Here is a 15677-nt window from a genome sequence, read left to right on the forward strand (position 1 = left end):
CGCCAGATCACCATGCCAGGGGATGGGGGAATTGGGAGTGGCCCAGCTTGCGTCAGGGGACAGGGTTCCGATTGTCACGCTCCACCTGGAGCAGCTGGTTGGAGTCAGGGAGGAGCACTTCTCCCAGTTAGTGTATGTGGTGGGGAGGGTCCTTCTCAGTAGGTTACACAGGATGTTCCCGCTCCACTTAGCTTACATTTGTCCTTACCTGGCAAGAGCGAATGACTTCCTAGGCATTTCCTTTAGGGCCTGTCTCAAGCTAAGCTAGGAACGACTGGTGAGTGACCTTGACTTCACGGGTGAATCATGCTGACCCTGACCCAGGCACAAATGGCAATGCCTTACTTTGGTGCAGCTTGGGTCACCATAACTATGGTGATATTATTAGAAATTCTCTCCCACTTTTCCATTTAAAAATGAACAGATCTCCGACCTACCTCTACCGTTCCTTTTTCCATCTTTTTTTAAAATTTCCTCTCCTCCTGCTGAGCAAAATTAGCTTTCAGCAGGTCAAAGCAGGTTTTTAGCTAATTTCTCTTTCTTGAAGTACAGATGACAAGCATCCAAGTTAGCCAGTGTTGTTTTTCTGCCCACAGGTGGTTGATTGGCTTTGTGATAGACTGAATATCTGCTTGTCTCCTGAAGTCACCCACATAGTCTAGAAGGGGAAGTGTACTGCTCTAAGGCATGTTCTTTTAATGGGAAGGTTACTCTGTGGTCTTTGGCAAGTGGCTTCTACTTGAGCCTTAATTTCCATATCTATAATATAGGGCTGCTCTGCCATGCATTAGTATGGGTTCATTAGAAATGAGAGATCAGGGAATCCAGGATCCATAAACTCTTGCCTTTACTGCCCCCTTTTCCCTTTTCTTTTTCTTTTTCTTTTTTTTTTTTTGCGGTAAGCGGGCCTCTCACCGCTGCAGCCCCTCCCGTTGCAGAGCGCAGGCCCAGGGGCCACGGCCCACGGGTCCAGCCGCTCCGCGGCACGTGGGATCCTCCCGGACCGGGGCACGAACCTGTGTCCCCTGCATCGGCAGGCAGACTCCCAACCACTGTGCCACCAGGGAAGCCCCCATTTTCTTTTTCTCTCTCCCTTCTCTCCCTCTCCCTTTATTGTAACCCCTATACCTTTTGCTGTAGCTGTTGTTACTACCTGATTTCAAATTTGTGCTGATGAAAACCAAATCCTGAACTCTTGCAACATCATCTCTTGTTTAATGGTCAGCATTTGTGTGCCTTTTGGGTCAGGGATGAGCACTGCATTTGCAGACAGGGGTGCACAAAGGTAGAAAATGAAAGCATTTCAAAACTAATGAATCAGGGACTTCCCTGGTGGCGCAGTGGTTAAGAATCCGCCTGCCAATGCAGGGGACACGGGTTCGATCCCTGGTCCGGGAAGATCCCACATGTCTCGGAGCAGCTAAGCCTGTGCACCACAACTACTGAGCCTGTGCTCTAGAGCCCGTGAGTCACAACTACTGAGCCCACATGCCACAACTACTGAAGCCTGTGCACCCTAGAGCCCACGCACCACAACAAGAGAAGCCACCGCAATGAGAAGCCCACGCACCGCAACACAGACCAGCCCCCACTCGCCACAACTAGAGAAAGCCCACACGCAGCAACAAAGACCCAACGCAGCCAAAAATAAAAAGTTAAAAAGAAAGAACAAAAAAAACCTACTGAATCTTGGGAGGGAAGCAGAAATTGAAATGCAGTTGCTGGACGTGGTTGCAAAACTCTTGAAAGCGGAGAGATAAAAATAGCTGCTTGTTAGGACCTGGCACACGTGCTCCGAAGGCTCACTGTTTGAACTCACTTGTTCATCAGGAGGTGGGAAACAGCCTCTAGTTCCTGCTGTCAGCACGTCTCTTGCAGTTAAACTTGTCAAGGAGGAGGATAATGAGCTGGAGCTGAGAAGGAAGCGCTTTGCTCACTAAACTGGAGCTCAGAATTATTTTCTCTCACAACCAGATTTTAAGGATTTCAGCCTACCCCACGTCAGCTCCTATTCCCAGATAAAGCTTGTTTCATTGGTAATGTGAGTGACCCCCCCGCCTGCTTCCCAGCCACAACTTTTTAAAAAATTGAGATACAGTTGACATATAACGTTGTCGTAGTTTCAGATATAGAACATAATGGTTTGATATACGTGTATATTGTGAAGTGATTGGCCACAAGAAGTCTAGTTAACATCCATCACCTTACATAGTTACAATTTGTTTCTTGTGATGAGAACCTTTAAGATCTACTCTCTTAGCAACTTTCAAGTATACAACACAGTATTGTTAACTGTAGTCACCGTGCTGTGCATTGCGTCTCTAGGGCTTATTCATCTTATAACTGGAGGTTTGTGCCTTCTGACCACCTTCACCCACAACTTAGTAATGGCTTTTCTGAAACTTCGGAGTACAACCCACTGTGGTTTGCCATTTGTTCTGTTGTTTAGACCCAGATTAGCTAGCCTCTGGATAAACAATCTATGGCTTCTACTCTGGCCTCTGCCATTACCTTACTTTGTGACTTTGACAGATAACTCCCAGACTCTGGGCCTCAGTGTTTCTCGTCTGTGCACAGGGGTTAATAATGCTTACTTCACACCATTGTTGTGAGGATTAAAGAAGACAATATATTTAAAAGGCCTGGCATAGTAGGTGCTCAGTGAACCAGAGCTGTTGTGGTGTGTTCCGAGGTTGGCTGGCTTCTAATTTGTTGAGTTCTGTCTCCCCTGGTGGTGGCAGCCTGGACAGGGGCAGGGACCTGTCCTTTTTACTCATAGCTCAGTGCAGGCACTTTACTAGTGTTTATAGAATAAACAGGTGACCCTGCTGAGTTCTTTAATCCAAAGAGGAGTAGAAAATGCTTAGAAGTCGGGGCTTCCCTGGTGGCTCAGTGGTTAAGAATCCGCCTGCCAGTGCAGAGGACACGGGTTCGAGCCCTGGTCCGGGAAGATCCCACATGCCACGGAGCAACTAAGCCCGTGTGCCACTACTGAGCCTGCGCTCTGGAGCCCGTGAGCCACAACTACTGAAGCCCACGCGCCTGGAGCCCGTGCTCCGCAACAAGAGAAGCCACCGCAATGAGAAGCCCGTGCACCGCGACAAAGAGCAGTCCCCGCTCGCCCCAACTAGAGAAAGCCCACGCGCAGCAACAAAGACCCAACGCAGCCAAAAATAAATAAATAAATAAATTTAAAAAAGAAAGAAAATGCTCAGACGTCAAGTTAATATCATGTGCTCATGGGGGAAATATCAGGAGGCTTTGAATAGTGGTTATTTCTGGTGTAGAAAATATCAGAGAAGAAAATACTTTCTTCCACTTAGTTTTTTCATAACACCTCCTTAATCATTTTTGAAGAAGGAGGGTTTATCCGTCTTTGTTGCTGCAGAGCCGGGGCAGGATCTGGGTCTCAGACCTTAGCATCTTGTAGGTTTCCTAGGGAAGCTTGTCAGCCTGGGAGCTCAGAGAGCGGTGGGTGCTTGCTGCGGAATACAGAGTGTCCCACCACACGCTGGGGCTCCTCCCAGCCTCACTCTCCTAGTATTGGAGGGTCAGAAAGAGGACCCAAGGCCTGAAGAGGCCTCGGGGAGTAGAGAGGGCTTGCGCCTGTGATGTGAACAATGTTTGAGGTTGCTGCTAGGGAAGATGTGGCAGGAAAAGTCCGATTAAACCTCCCAGGGCTCCAAAGCAGGGCAGTATTCCATGCTGGGAAGGGCACTCAAAAGAACCAGGCGCCTGGATGTAGAGGTGAATGGGTGGGTGGGAAAGGAGGAGGTTTTAGGGGTGGGGACCAGCACAGAGAGGCAGGCGAGCCCCAGCCTGGGGAAGGTGGAGACGTGCTGCAGCAAGAAGTTGCAGAAGTGAGCAGGACAGCGGGCTTGGAAGGGCAGGCTGAGGGGCCTGGACTGTACTGCGAGGCAGGCTCTGTGCGGGGGGCTGTCCCACGGGAGGAGTGCCGGTCACTGTGCAAGACAGGCTGGGGGAGGAGTTGCTGGGCATGGGAGCAGAGGAAGGAGAGGCGGTGACTGTGGGAAGCAAATGCAGGAGGCTGACAGTTGGAGGAAACAATCTCTCTGGCCTTATCTGACCTCTTTTCTGCCCGTAGAGAAGAGCCCGACTTGGCCGGGGCTGCCGGGAAGGAGCATGTCCTGGCCTGGCTGCTCTGGCCACACGCTCTGGAGTGGAGTGGAGTGCCCAGGTCTCCAAGCAACTTCTTGTCAGGCCTTCAGGGTCACCAGGAGGGGCCCTGTGTGTGCATCTGCCTTCCAGGATGGATGTGGTCCAAGCAGGGAGACCCCCCCTGAGGGTTTCCCTCTGCTCCACTCTGGCCCCCACCCGCATGGATCTCTGCAGCCTCCCAGGCAGCGAAGTTCCCTGGGGCAGGTGGCGGAAGCAGGAGCCACAGCCAGGGAGGGAGGAAAGTGGCGTTATATAAGTCTGCAAAAAAGGAGGCTGGCTTGCCATGTGACTAGAAATCAGATACAAGGACAGTCACAGAGGCAGTGCAGCAGCTCCGGAGCAGCAGTTGTGGCCTGGAGAGTGGTGTCTGAGCAGCAGTGGGGAGTGAGGGAGTGGGTGTCTGGTGCTGTGAACTGCCTGTCTTAGAGGGCAACCCGTGAAAGAATCATTTTTTGTGATCCTGTAACGTGTGTGCTATTTAAATGCCCACAGTTCATTCGATTGATCCTGGTCTCCATCTGGTGAGGTTGCGAGAGCTGGGATTGTTATCACTGCTTTACTGATACGCAGACCACAGACTACAGAAGTGAAGGGACTTGCTGAAGGCTGCACGTAGAGCAGGCGGCAGGGCCAGGATTTGAATACAGGTCCCCTGTCTCTGTAGCCAGTGCCACTCTTTTGCTTTATAACAAGGCCTAGCAGGTCAATTCTAAACCGGCCATGGGAACATTGGAAGGTGAGGGAGCTCAGCGCTTCGTGGTCCAGTTGCAGGAAGGAAAGGCTGGGACGTTCTTCGGTGGAGGGAGGGACTCATGTTGGGGCGCCTCCCTGTGCCCAGCTCTCCCGGCTCCGGCCTGTTACTCAGCCTCACTTCGCACACACTGAACACCGGCCCCCAGGGTCAGGCATCTGTCCTCTGTTGGAGAAGGGTCTCGGTGCTGTGGAGACGAGGACCAGGGGCTCCTCGGCGGGAAGTGTTTGTCGGGGCCGGTCCTAATCCCAGGCTTGGGAAGAAACAAAGGAAAAGTTCGTTCCTGAGCCCCTGAAGTTTATAACCTCCCTGTGTGTTTGAAATAATTCTCCAGGAGGCCGAACGGTTCACCGCGTGACTTCCCCCAGGTCAGTGCTCCAGGGCCGTCCCTGCACACAGGCCTTCCCTCATCTCCCTGTCGCAGCCACAGCTCCCTCACTGTCTGGGCTCTTACCAGGTTTTGTTACTATTTTCTTCATGGACTTGAGACCACCTGACGCTGCACATTGGTTTGTTGGTTTGCTTAGTCTGTCTCCTCACACTAAAGTGTAAGCTTTGTGACAGTGGGAACTGGGTTAGTTTGCTGGCTGTTGTGTCCCAGGTACGTGCGTGGTGCCGGCATGTGGCAGGAGCTCAGTGGACACGGGAATGAGTGATGTGGCAGCAGGGAGGGTGGGGAGTGGACAGGTCCAGGCATCACAAGGTCTGAGTTCTGGTTCCTGTTCTATCCAGTTTTTGCTGTGTGACCTCAGACGAGTTCCTGGATCCCTTTGGGCTGTAGGCTTTTCGTCTCCACCATGAAGGGGAGGAACCAGATGCCCTGTAAGGCTCTTTCTGACGCCTGTGTTCTGAGAGTCTCTATATGAGAGACACGGGAGGTTGCCAAGGGCTTTGGAAAGATCTCGCATCCTGTGCTGTCGTGTCTTGTGACACGTTGAGGGCTGGGTCTTAGAAAGACAGTACCCATGGTGCTGATTGTGTGCATGTGTACGTGGTGAGTTTATCTCCATTCATTCACAGGCATTTTGGAGCACCTCCTATGTACCAGGTATCGTCCTAGCTCTGCAGTTACAGGGGCGAGGGAGATAGCCAACATCCCTGCCCTGGTGGAGCCTGTGGTGGGTGGAGAGAGGCTAGAGCTGGCTGGGGCCTGTGGTTAGGACCTGACCCAGGCTGGGGATGATGAGGAGCTGGGTGGAGGTAGGCAGGTGAAGGACTTACTGGGATATGAGAGGGTGATTTTTTTTTTTTTTAGTTTACGCTTGGAAAGATACTTAAATGGATCTGTTAGAATCTGTTTAAGGATAAATAAACACATTCATATGCGTATTGAAGGGGAAAATAATAAAATGTTAATAGTGGCTCTGGTAGGTTGGAATTATGGGGGTTTCATTTTTTTCCTCTGGTTCTCCAGATGTCCTATATAGTGTCTGTATTACTTCCGTCAAAGATTCCCTGGCAGGGTTTACGATTTTGCTCCTGGGTTTGGCCTGCTCTTGAGCCGGCCTCATTGTTTGCTTTGCTGATGTCTGTCCACAAAGCCCTGGGGACCTTTACCAAGTCTCAGTAAGTGAGAATCCTTGGCTCTGCTCTGCCTGCTTCACGGGGCAGTTGTTTGAATCAGAGGACATGGTAGAAGAAAAACATTTGGAAATTCACCTCTTGGCAAAGGGAAGAGCCAGTGGACTAATATTGGTGATGGGAGCCAGGGCGGGCCGCGGGGCTGGTCCGAGTGCAGGGAAGGGGAATGGGGCTGGTGCTGGGGGCACTGCCTTCACCCTGAGGAGCGGCTTTCAGGCCTCCCTAGTTCTCTGGCCTTGGTAGCAAGAGACTCTCCCTGACTAACAGGTAGGTGCAGTTGAGCAGGCTGTTAGGGATGTGACTTCAGTGAAAGAGAATCAAAAGCTGGCTCCCAGCCCCTGGCACACACATTTATAAAACCCACATGCTTTGTGCATGAGGTCGATAATAGGAGTTCCGCCACCACAGCAACACACAGCTCTAACCACCACCAGCCCCTCCCATCAGGAAGCCTGCACAGGCCTCTTGGATAGCCTCATCCACCAGAGGGCAGACAGAAGAGGCAAGAAGGTCTACAATCCTGCAGCCTGTGGAATGAAAACCACATTCACAGAAAGATAAACAAAAAGAAAATGCGGAGGAGTATGTACCGGATGAAGTCACAAGATGGAACCCCAGAGGGACAACTGAATGAAGTGGAGATAGGCAACCTTCCAAGAAAGAATTCAGAATAATGATGGTGAAGATGATCCGGGACCTCGGAAAGAAATGGAGGCGGGGATCCAGAAGATGCAAGAAATGATTGGCGAGGACCTGGGGGAATTAAAGAACAAACAGACAGAGATGAACAATGCAGTGACTGGAAAGAAAAATACACTGGAGGGAATCAATAGCAGAATAACTGAGTCAGAAAAATGGATGGGTGACCTGGAAGACAGAATGGTGGAATTCACTGCCATGGAACAGAATAAAGAAAAAGGAAAGGAGAGAAGTGAAGACAGCCTAAGAGACATCTGGGACAACATTAAGCGCACCAATATTTGCATTATAGGGGTCCCAGAAGGAGAAGAGAGAGAGAGGGGACCCGAGAAAATATTTGAAGAGATTATAGTTAAAAATTTCCCTCACATGGGAAAGGAAATAGCCACCCAAGTCCAGGAAGTGCAGAGAGTCCCAGACAGGATAATCCCAAGGAGAAACACACAGAGATACATAGTAATCAAACGGACAAAAATTTAAGACAAAGAGATTATTGAAAGCAGCGAGGGAAAAGCGACAAATGGCATACAAGGGAACTCACATAAGGTTAACAGCTGATTTCTCAGCAGAAACTCTACAAGCCAGAAGGGAGTGGCACAATATATTTAAATGGAAGAAAGGGAAAAACCTACAGCCAAGGTTACTCTACCCAGCAAGGACCTCATTCAGGTTCGACAGAAAAATCAAAAGCTTTACAGACAAGCAAAAGCTAAGAGAATTCAGCACCACCAAATCATCTCTACAGCAAATGCTAAAGGAACTTCTCTACGTGGGAAACACAAGAGAATAAAAGGACCTGCAAAAACAAACTCAAAACAATTAAGAAAGTGGTAACATGAACATACATAATGATAATTACCTTAAATGTGAATGGATTAAATGCTCCAACGCAGAGACACAGGCTCGCTGAATGGAAACAAAAAAAAAAGACCCATATATATGCTGTCTACAAGAGACCCACTTCAGACCTAGGGACACATACAGACTGAAAGTGAGGGGATGGAAGAAGATATTCCATGCAAATGGAAATCAAAAGAAAGCTAGAGTAGCAATACTCGTATCAGATAAAATAGAATCTAAAATAAAGAATGTTACAAGAGACAAGGAAGAACACTACATAATGATCAAGGGATCAATCCAAGAAGAAGATATAACAATTATAAATATATATGCACCCAAGATAGGAGCCCCTCAATACATAAGGCAACTGCTAACAGCTATAAAAGAGGAAATCGACAATAACACAATAATAGTGGGGGACTTTAACACCTCACTTACACAAATGGACAGGTCATCCAGACAGAAAATTAATAAGGAAACACAAGCTTTAAATGACACAATTGACCAGATAGATTTAAGTGATATTTATAGGACATTCCGCAAAAAAATAAAAAAATAATAGGAGTTCCTGCCTCCATCCCATCCTCCTTTAGTCTTTGGTCTGTAGCCTCAGCAAGCATCCAGGTCTTATTATGTCTTCCTACCTTATGATCCGGCGGCAGATATTGTGTCTTGCCAACAGGGGCAGTTGAAACAACAGAGCTTGAAATCTTGATTATTCATGGTAACTGACTCCTTCCTGTGGGTCATCTGGCCCAGTCTGGATTCTCAAAGAGTGGAAAACACTGGCTTTTTGTCCCGCTTTTACAGCAGCTTGTCATTCCTCTGCTGACAGCCCTTCCTCGAACCCTGAACGAAGGGCAATAAGGGGCCTTGGTGTCCAGTGCTCCTAAGCCAGGGCTGGCTCTGTGATGGGGGCTGGGGTGTGTCGTGGCATTCGTGGTCAGGGCTGGTCTGTCTGGGGAGCGCTGACCTTCCCCTTCCCAACCTACCTGTGTCAATTCTCTACTTGTCTGTTTTCTTTTCCCTACAGATGTCAAGCCTTCCAACATCCTAGTGAACTCCCGTGGGGAGATCAAGCTCTGTGACTTTGGGGTCAGCGGGCAGCTCATCGACTCCATGGCCAACTCCTTCGTGGGCACAAGGTCCTACATGTCGGTATGAGCACTTCGTTCCATTTTTCCAGCTTCTTATCTGATCAGGAATAGAAGCCAAGTGGGTGCCTTCCCCTACGGAGCCAGACCCTTGTGCTTGGGTGATGGGGGTGGGTGAGAAAGAACGAGGGATGAGGCATTGTGGTCCCCTCCCAGAGGAGATCAAAGTCTGATGGGGAGATGGTCTTGGCCTTTCACAGGCCTTGGAGCATGGTTGGGGCCCTGGGGCCCTGACTCAGTGGAAGAGATAGTAGGATCACAGCTTCAGCTCTCACTGGCACTTGGATGTTTCCCAGAGCTTGGCTTCCATTCTGAAGACATTGAGCTCCAGCTACCCTCAGGACCTCTGCCTGATCGTCTTCAGACGCTCAGACTGACATGCCCAGACATGCCCCCACCCCACATTGCCCCACCATTTCCATTAGCAGTAAATGGCATCACTGTTTCCTTAGTTTTTCAAGGTAGAAACCTGAGCATCAGCCTTTAACCTCTCTTCCCAGCTCCCCATCCTTTTAGCATCTAGCAACCCCCAACTCCTGTGAGTCTATTCAGAATTGTCTCCCCAGTCCAGCCTCTTCTCTCCCTCCTCACTGCATGTCTCCCAGTTACCTGCCCATCTAACACCTACCTGGTGTTTCCTGCTTCTAGCCCTGCTGGCTTCCACTGAGCCCAGGAGTGACATTGGCATGTTCTTTTGCTTCCGCCATACAACCAGCTCCCTGGGGGACAGGGATAGGGCCGGAGGTGTCTCTGTTGTCCCAAGGGTCTGGTTTGGCTCCTGGCACGCTGTAGATGTTCAGGGAATTCTTGGCAAGTGAGTGAATGTTTGGTTGACTGAATGGGTGAGTAAATGGCTAACACGCTCGTGAGTACGATTCAGAAAGGGGAAATGTGGCTCTGGGTGAGTGCTGGCCAGGGCAGAGTAGAGGAGCATTAGTTGGAGTGAGTGGGAGGCCTTCGCGGAAGTGGAAGGAGGGGCCGACACGGGGGCTCAGGGCATCTTAGCGCGTTGTGTTTTCTGTACACTCTTCAAGGACTTTCACATCCTGGAGTGGTGATCCTCTGATCTATATGGTTGTCCCGTGAAGTAAAGATTAGTGTACCCATTTTAGAGACGAGGAAACGTAGACTCGGGGAGGTGAAGTGACCTGCCCACTTCACCTTGCAGAGCCGGCGTTGAAAGCCGGGCTTCCTTGCCGGTCAGTCCCCCTTCGCACTGCAGGCTCTCACTTGCCTCTTAGGTAAGATTCGGCAGCTGCTCCTGGCCGCCCTGTGTGGAAGGTCCTGCTCACACCCTCATTCCTTCTTGTCTGTCCCCCGCCCACACTGGCTCCAGCCACTGGTAACATGACTTACCTGGCGCTGACCCACATCGCCACCCCCTCCATTCCAGTGGCTAAAGGCATGAAGCCCATCAGCTCTTCAGCTTCTTCCATAAATGTCTAAAAACTGAGCAGCTAGCACCCTGGGCTACTCAGCTGCCATCTATCGAGTTCAAAATCGATGAATAGGCCCTGGAACTTACATTGATCCAGGGTTTACTGGTTTGGGTTTTTGTGGTTACATGGTCAGTTCCAAAATAGTTCAGTGTTGGGGTTAGTGAAAAATCCTATGGGTGAAATGAATTTGATGTCTAAATAAGTGCACGACGGTCAGAATAAAGATTTTTTTTTTTGGTAGGGTTCTTGAAATACATGTACTATTTCAATGAATGCTCAGTAAAAATAATGCTTTGTATAGCACTATATATAATATTTCTTTCTCTTTGACTATTCTCACCAATAACAACTCATATTTGCATAACATTTTGCAACATCTAACATACATTTTCATTTGATTTGACCTTTCCAGTGCCCTAGTTAGTAGAGCAGGTATTTTGTTATGTTGTTACTATCATCATTAGCCCCATTTTGTTATGTTGTTAGTCCCATTTCATTAGCCCCAGGAAACTGAGGCTCAGGATCACCTAGCTTGTAAGTCCCAGACTTGGGACTTGAACCCAGATCCTTTGCCTTTTCTACTCTTCGATGTTGCCCAAGAACAGTGAGTTAGTGGCAAAGCTGGTCTTAGAACTCAGCTTTCCTTACTCTCAAGGCCAGTGTTCTTTCTACCCACTGATTCATGACCCATGACCCTTACTCTCAAGGCCAGTGTTCTTTCTACCCATTCATTCATGACCCATGTTCCAGAAGCTTCATGTTTTTGGACTCAGGACTCAAGATGAGCCTCTCATGCTGGGCTTTGGATAAGCTGTCCTGCACATGCAAGACAGTGATGAGGATGAGCAAAGCTGGAGCCACAGCTGAAGCTTAGCCAGGGCCCAGCTGGGTAGGATGCTGTTAGTTCAGGGCAGGTTATAGGGGAGACAGGAGTTAGGGGTCAGACCCACGGGAGCCAGGTAGGATTTGGTAGATACAGTATTTGGGGGCAGGTGGGAAGCCAAATTAAAGAGGTTAGTGGAGGTCCTGAAACAGGATGTGAGCTCTGGAGAGGAAGGGGCAGAAGAAGATAAAATGCATCAGTGGACCCAGGGCTGGGACCAAGCAGGGCAGCCCTGCACTCTCTTGCAGTGCAAGCAAGCCTCAAAGGGGCAGGAAGCCCCAGGTATTCATGAGGACTCACCCATCCCTCTTCTGCGTGGGCCAAGCTAGCTCACAGGTGATAAATGTGTCTGTCTCTCCTGCAGCCAGAAAGACTCCAGGGGACTCATTACTCGGTGCAGTCGGACATCTGGAGCATGGGGCTCTCTCTGGTTGAGATGGCGGTCGGGAGGTATCCCATCCCTCCTCCAGATGCCAAGGAGCTGGAGCTGGTGTTTGGGTGCCAGGTGGAGGGAGATGCGGCTGAGACACCGCCCCGGCCAAGGACTCCCGGAAGGCCCCTCAGCTGTGAGTGGCCTGGTGTGGCCCCAGCTTGGCCTGTGGGTGGTCTTTTGCTGTCAGGGGTTTCTGGAGGGCTGATTCTCTGTCTCTGGAGCCAGGCTGGGGCATGGGTCTCCAGGTGTAGGAAATTATTATTACCAACAACTTCCTACCATTTGTTGAGTGCCCACTGTGTTCCTGGTACTGCGCCTAGTATTTTTTATATATTATCTAATTTTAAAAATCATGACTTTGTTTTAGGTAGATTTTTTTTAAAAATTGAGATAAAATTAACATAACATAAACCGCACATTTTAAAATGTACAGTTCAGTGGGTTTTAGTATATTCCTCCATGTTGTACAACCATCCCACTGTGTAATTCAAGAACATTTCCATCATCCCAGAAAGAAACCATCTCCATTAGCAATCACTCCCAGCTGCCCCACCCAGACCCCCGGGCAACCACCAGTCTACTTTCCATCTCCATAGATTTGCCTGGCGTTGTCTAATTTTAATAGCAGTCGTGTGTGAGCACTACTCAAATTTCCATTTTAGATGTGAGGAAACTGAGGCACAGAGTGCTGGACTCGCCACATGCATTTATTTGTAAGTGGCCAAGTCTGACTCTGAGGTGGTAAGCACTGTGTAGCACTGCCTGCCTTTCTGAACTGTGAAGGAAACCTGGTATGGGAAGATCCTGGCCCAGCTATCATCTTCTGATGTAGCTCCTGCTAGGACATTCCTGTCCGACCAGGGAGACCTGGTCTTTACCTCCATGAGGCCCACATGGGAGAGGGCATGTATGAAAGGAAAAACAGGAGGGGGCGGGGTAGCCGATGGCGGGTTGTTGCAGGGGCTGGTGGCTGTGGCCCCGGAGAGCCAAGAGGAAGAGACCCAAGTTCAGGGAAAATGAAAACTAAATAACTCTAAAGGATTTAGTTTTTATCTCATTTGCTCCTCTTTCAGTGTAGGGAAGGGGAGAAAGGCGGACATAATTTTTACCCATCTCTACAAAACTCAAAACGAGGCTCAGTGGTCAGCTGATTTACCTAAGGTCACAAAGCTTGGATGTGGCAGAGCCCAGACTCCAACCCTGGTCAGCTGACTCCATGGCTTTGGCTGGTCCCCTCTGCGTTCAGGCCTTATCTGTGGCTCTTCTGTCTCTATCGTCCACGACTCTGTTCGAGTCACTAGGGTCCATGCCCACCCCTAGCCTCATATTGGCAAATAACCTTCTGTTTCTGAGAAGTGTTTTCTTTTCTCTTTTTATAAAATCTGTAGCTTATGGAATGGACAGCCGACCTCCCATGGCAATTTTTGAGTTGTTGGATTACATAGTCAATGAGGTAAGGTACTGCATGGCTTTTGGAATTTATTTGCTCCTCCTAAGAAAAAAACTCACAGTTGATTTGTCTGGGAAACCTCTGAACTGTTCCCACAGTGTGGGCTGCCTGGGCTTCAAGATTTGTGTGTCCTGGTTTGTGCATCATGATCCTGGAATTGAGTGGCTGGTTTAGAGGCTGCAGAAGTCCCTTCCCCAGGAACGTCTTCATGCGGCTCTGAGTCCCTCCTCCTCTCTCAGATTCAGGAGCCGCCCCCTGCCCATTTCCATTCTCATCCTTCGTTCACCAGGCATTTCCTTCTTTTCACCTAGCATTTCTTGTGCACTTGCTATGTGCTGAGCACTGTGGGGTGGCGGTAGGAGTGACATGGGGATCCACAAATGGAAAAACAGTCTCAGGTCTTAAAGACTGTTAGATTGTGTAGGGGAGGCAAGGTAAATGCATGTGTAACTGCAATATATGGTTTTCTCCATATAAAGCAATGAACATAAAAAGTGACAGTGCAGAAAGAGATATGGAAAATATCCACTATTAGTTGTGTGAAAAAAGCAGATTATAAAATAGTATGTATACCATGATTGGTTCTTTAAAGAAATCTATGTACGCATGTATGTGCACATAAAGCCTGGAAAGTAATATGATATAGTGATTATCTTGAAGTGATGGAATAACAGGTGATTCGATTGCTGTTGGCTAACTTTAATACAAAGAAGATATATTATTTGTGAAATATGTACACCAGTATGTCTAAAACCAGACCCCCAAAGGCTCAGATAGGTCCCCTTGTTCATTACAAACTCAGCGGGGAAAATCCTGGCTCACCCCAGCAGTTAAAAAATCACTGTCACTGGTTCACAGTCTACTGGAGAGCTTAGTTCAGCCCTCTTTACTGCCTGGCTGCACAGCTTTATGCTAAGCACTGTGGGACACAGCAAGTTCGGGATCTGATCCAGGCTGCTTAAGGACTCAAGGAAGGCAGAATGTGTTGCATTTGTGTTAGGAAAGCCATCCTCTCCTGCTGGGACCTAAACTGGGTCGTGCTGGGTGGGAGCCACATTAAGGGAAGGGATGGCTGAGGTCAAATCGTTGCCAGTCACCTAGTGTGCACCGATTTCTTAGATATTTTCACATTCATTTTCCTACTGAGTGCTCCAAGCACTGCTCAGGTGGGCCAGGTTGGTTTTGTTATCCTTTTCATACAGCTAAGGAAACAGGCTCCAAGATGAAAAGCAGCTCAGGCCCGTCCCCCCTAGCGCTCTTCCTTCCTTCCCACCTTCTCCTCTTAGCCCCCATCCTACCTCCCAGGAGGCTGGGCTGCACAGTGGTGACAGGTGGCCTGCACCTCACACTCTGCTGGCACACAGCCCCTCCCTTGCCTGGCCTCTCCCTTGAATAGTCCCTTCGTCCCCCCTCAGCACCGTGGGCCCCAAAAGCTGGGCTTTAGGCCATGACCTGGGATCAGGCTTATTCACCTGCTGTTCTGATAAGGCGTTCAGGGGAAGAGGACTAGGCTGGACTCCTCTGGTAATGTTAGTGTTTGATTTTTAGTCTCCAATCACCTGGTGACTTGGGTTACACATCAGAGCAGTGTCTGGGAGTCAGCTCACAAGGAAGCTGCACAGAACTCCAGTACGGGTCACAAGAAGGGTGGGGGGCTGTGTGGTGCATGAGCAGGGTGCCCCAGGGCCTTGCCCTGTGTGATCTCCACCATACACCCTGGAAAGACGAGGGCTACTGCCAGTGTGCTTGCTCTGATACCTGCAAACACCCTCATTCCTGCAGTGAGTGTGTAGGTAACATTCTTCCAGACCCAGCTCTCTGCCAGTTAATGTTTTTTTAACCTTTGTGTGCTCCTTCAGAGCTCAGGAGGGGTAAACATTTTATTATTTAGCCAGCCTTACAGGTGCTGTCCGGGCTGGGCTATGCCTAGTGGTTTGCACACCCCCTAGCTGCTGTTCCTGGTAATTGATGGTTCTGTTTCCCTGCCACACTCCAAGATGTAGTGGTAGAGCCTCCGAGCTAAAAAGGGCCCCGGGGATTGTTAAGCCCAACCTCCTCGTTTCACAGAAGGGTCGTCTGAGGCTCAGAGAGGAACAGTGATTTATTCAGTCACTAGACAAGTGAGTGCTCAGAACACTGACCTGGCCCCAGTTCTGACTGGTTTGAGATTGATGGTTCCAACAGGGTAACCCGGTAGCAGCCATTGGCCTCTCACCCGTGCCTTTCATTGACTGGATAAGGGCAGCACTGCCCAGAGGTGGGAGTGGG

General features: G+C 49.4%; 1 protein-coding gene across 2 annotated transcripts in view; it reads left to right on the plus strand.

The window, feature by feature from the left end:
- MAP2K1 (mitogen-activated protein kinase kinase 1) overlaps nt 1-15677 on the plus strand; it is a 78354-nt gene that overhangs the window by 61314 nt on the left and 1363 nt on the right. For both annotated transcript variants that reach the window (XM_082681307.1, XM_082681308.1), the window contains exons 6-8: nt 9084-9208; nt 11891-12092; nt 13348-13412. In XM_082681307.1, the coding sequence (XP_082537433.1) occupies nt 9084-9208; nt 11891-12092; nt 13348-13412 (392 nt within the window). The remainder of the gene's footprint in view (nt 1-9083; nt 9209-11890; nt 12093-13347; nt 13413-15677) is intronic.

The sequence above is a fragment of the Grampus griseus genome (assembly GCF_964374135.1).
Source record: "Grampus griseus genome assembly, chromosome: 2".
Lineage (NCBI taxonomy): Eukaryota > Metazoa > Chordata > Mammalia > Artiodactyla > Delphinidae > Grampus > Grampus griseus.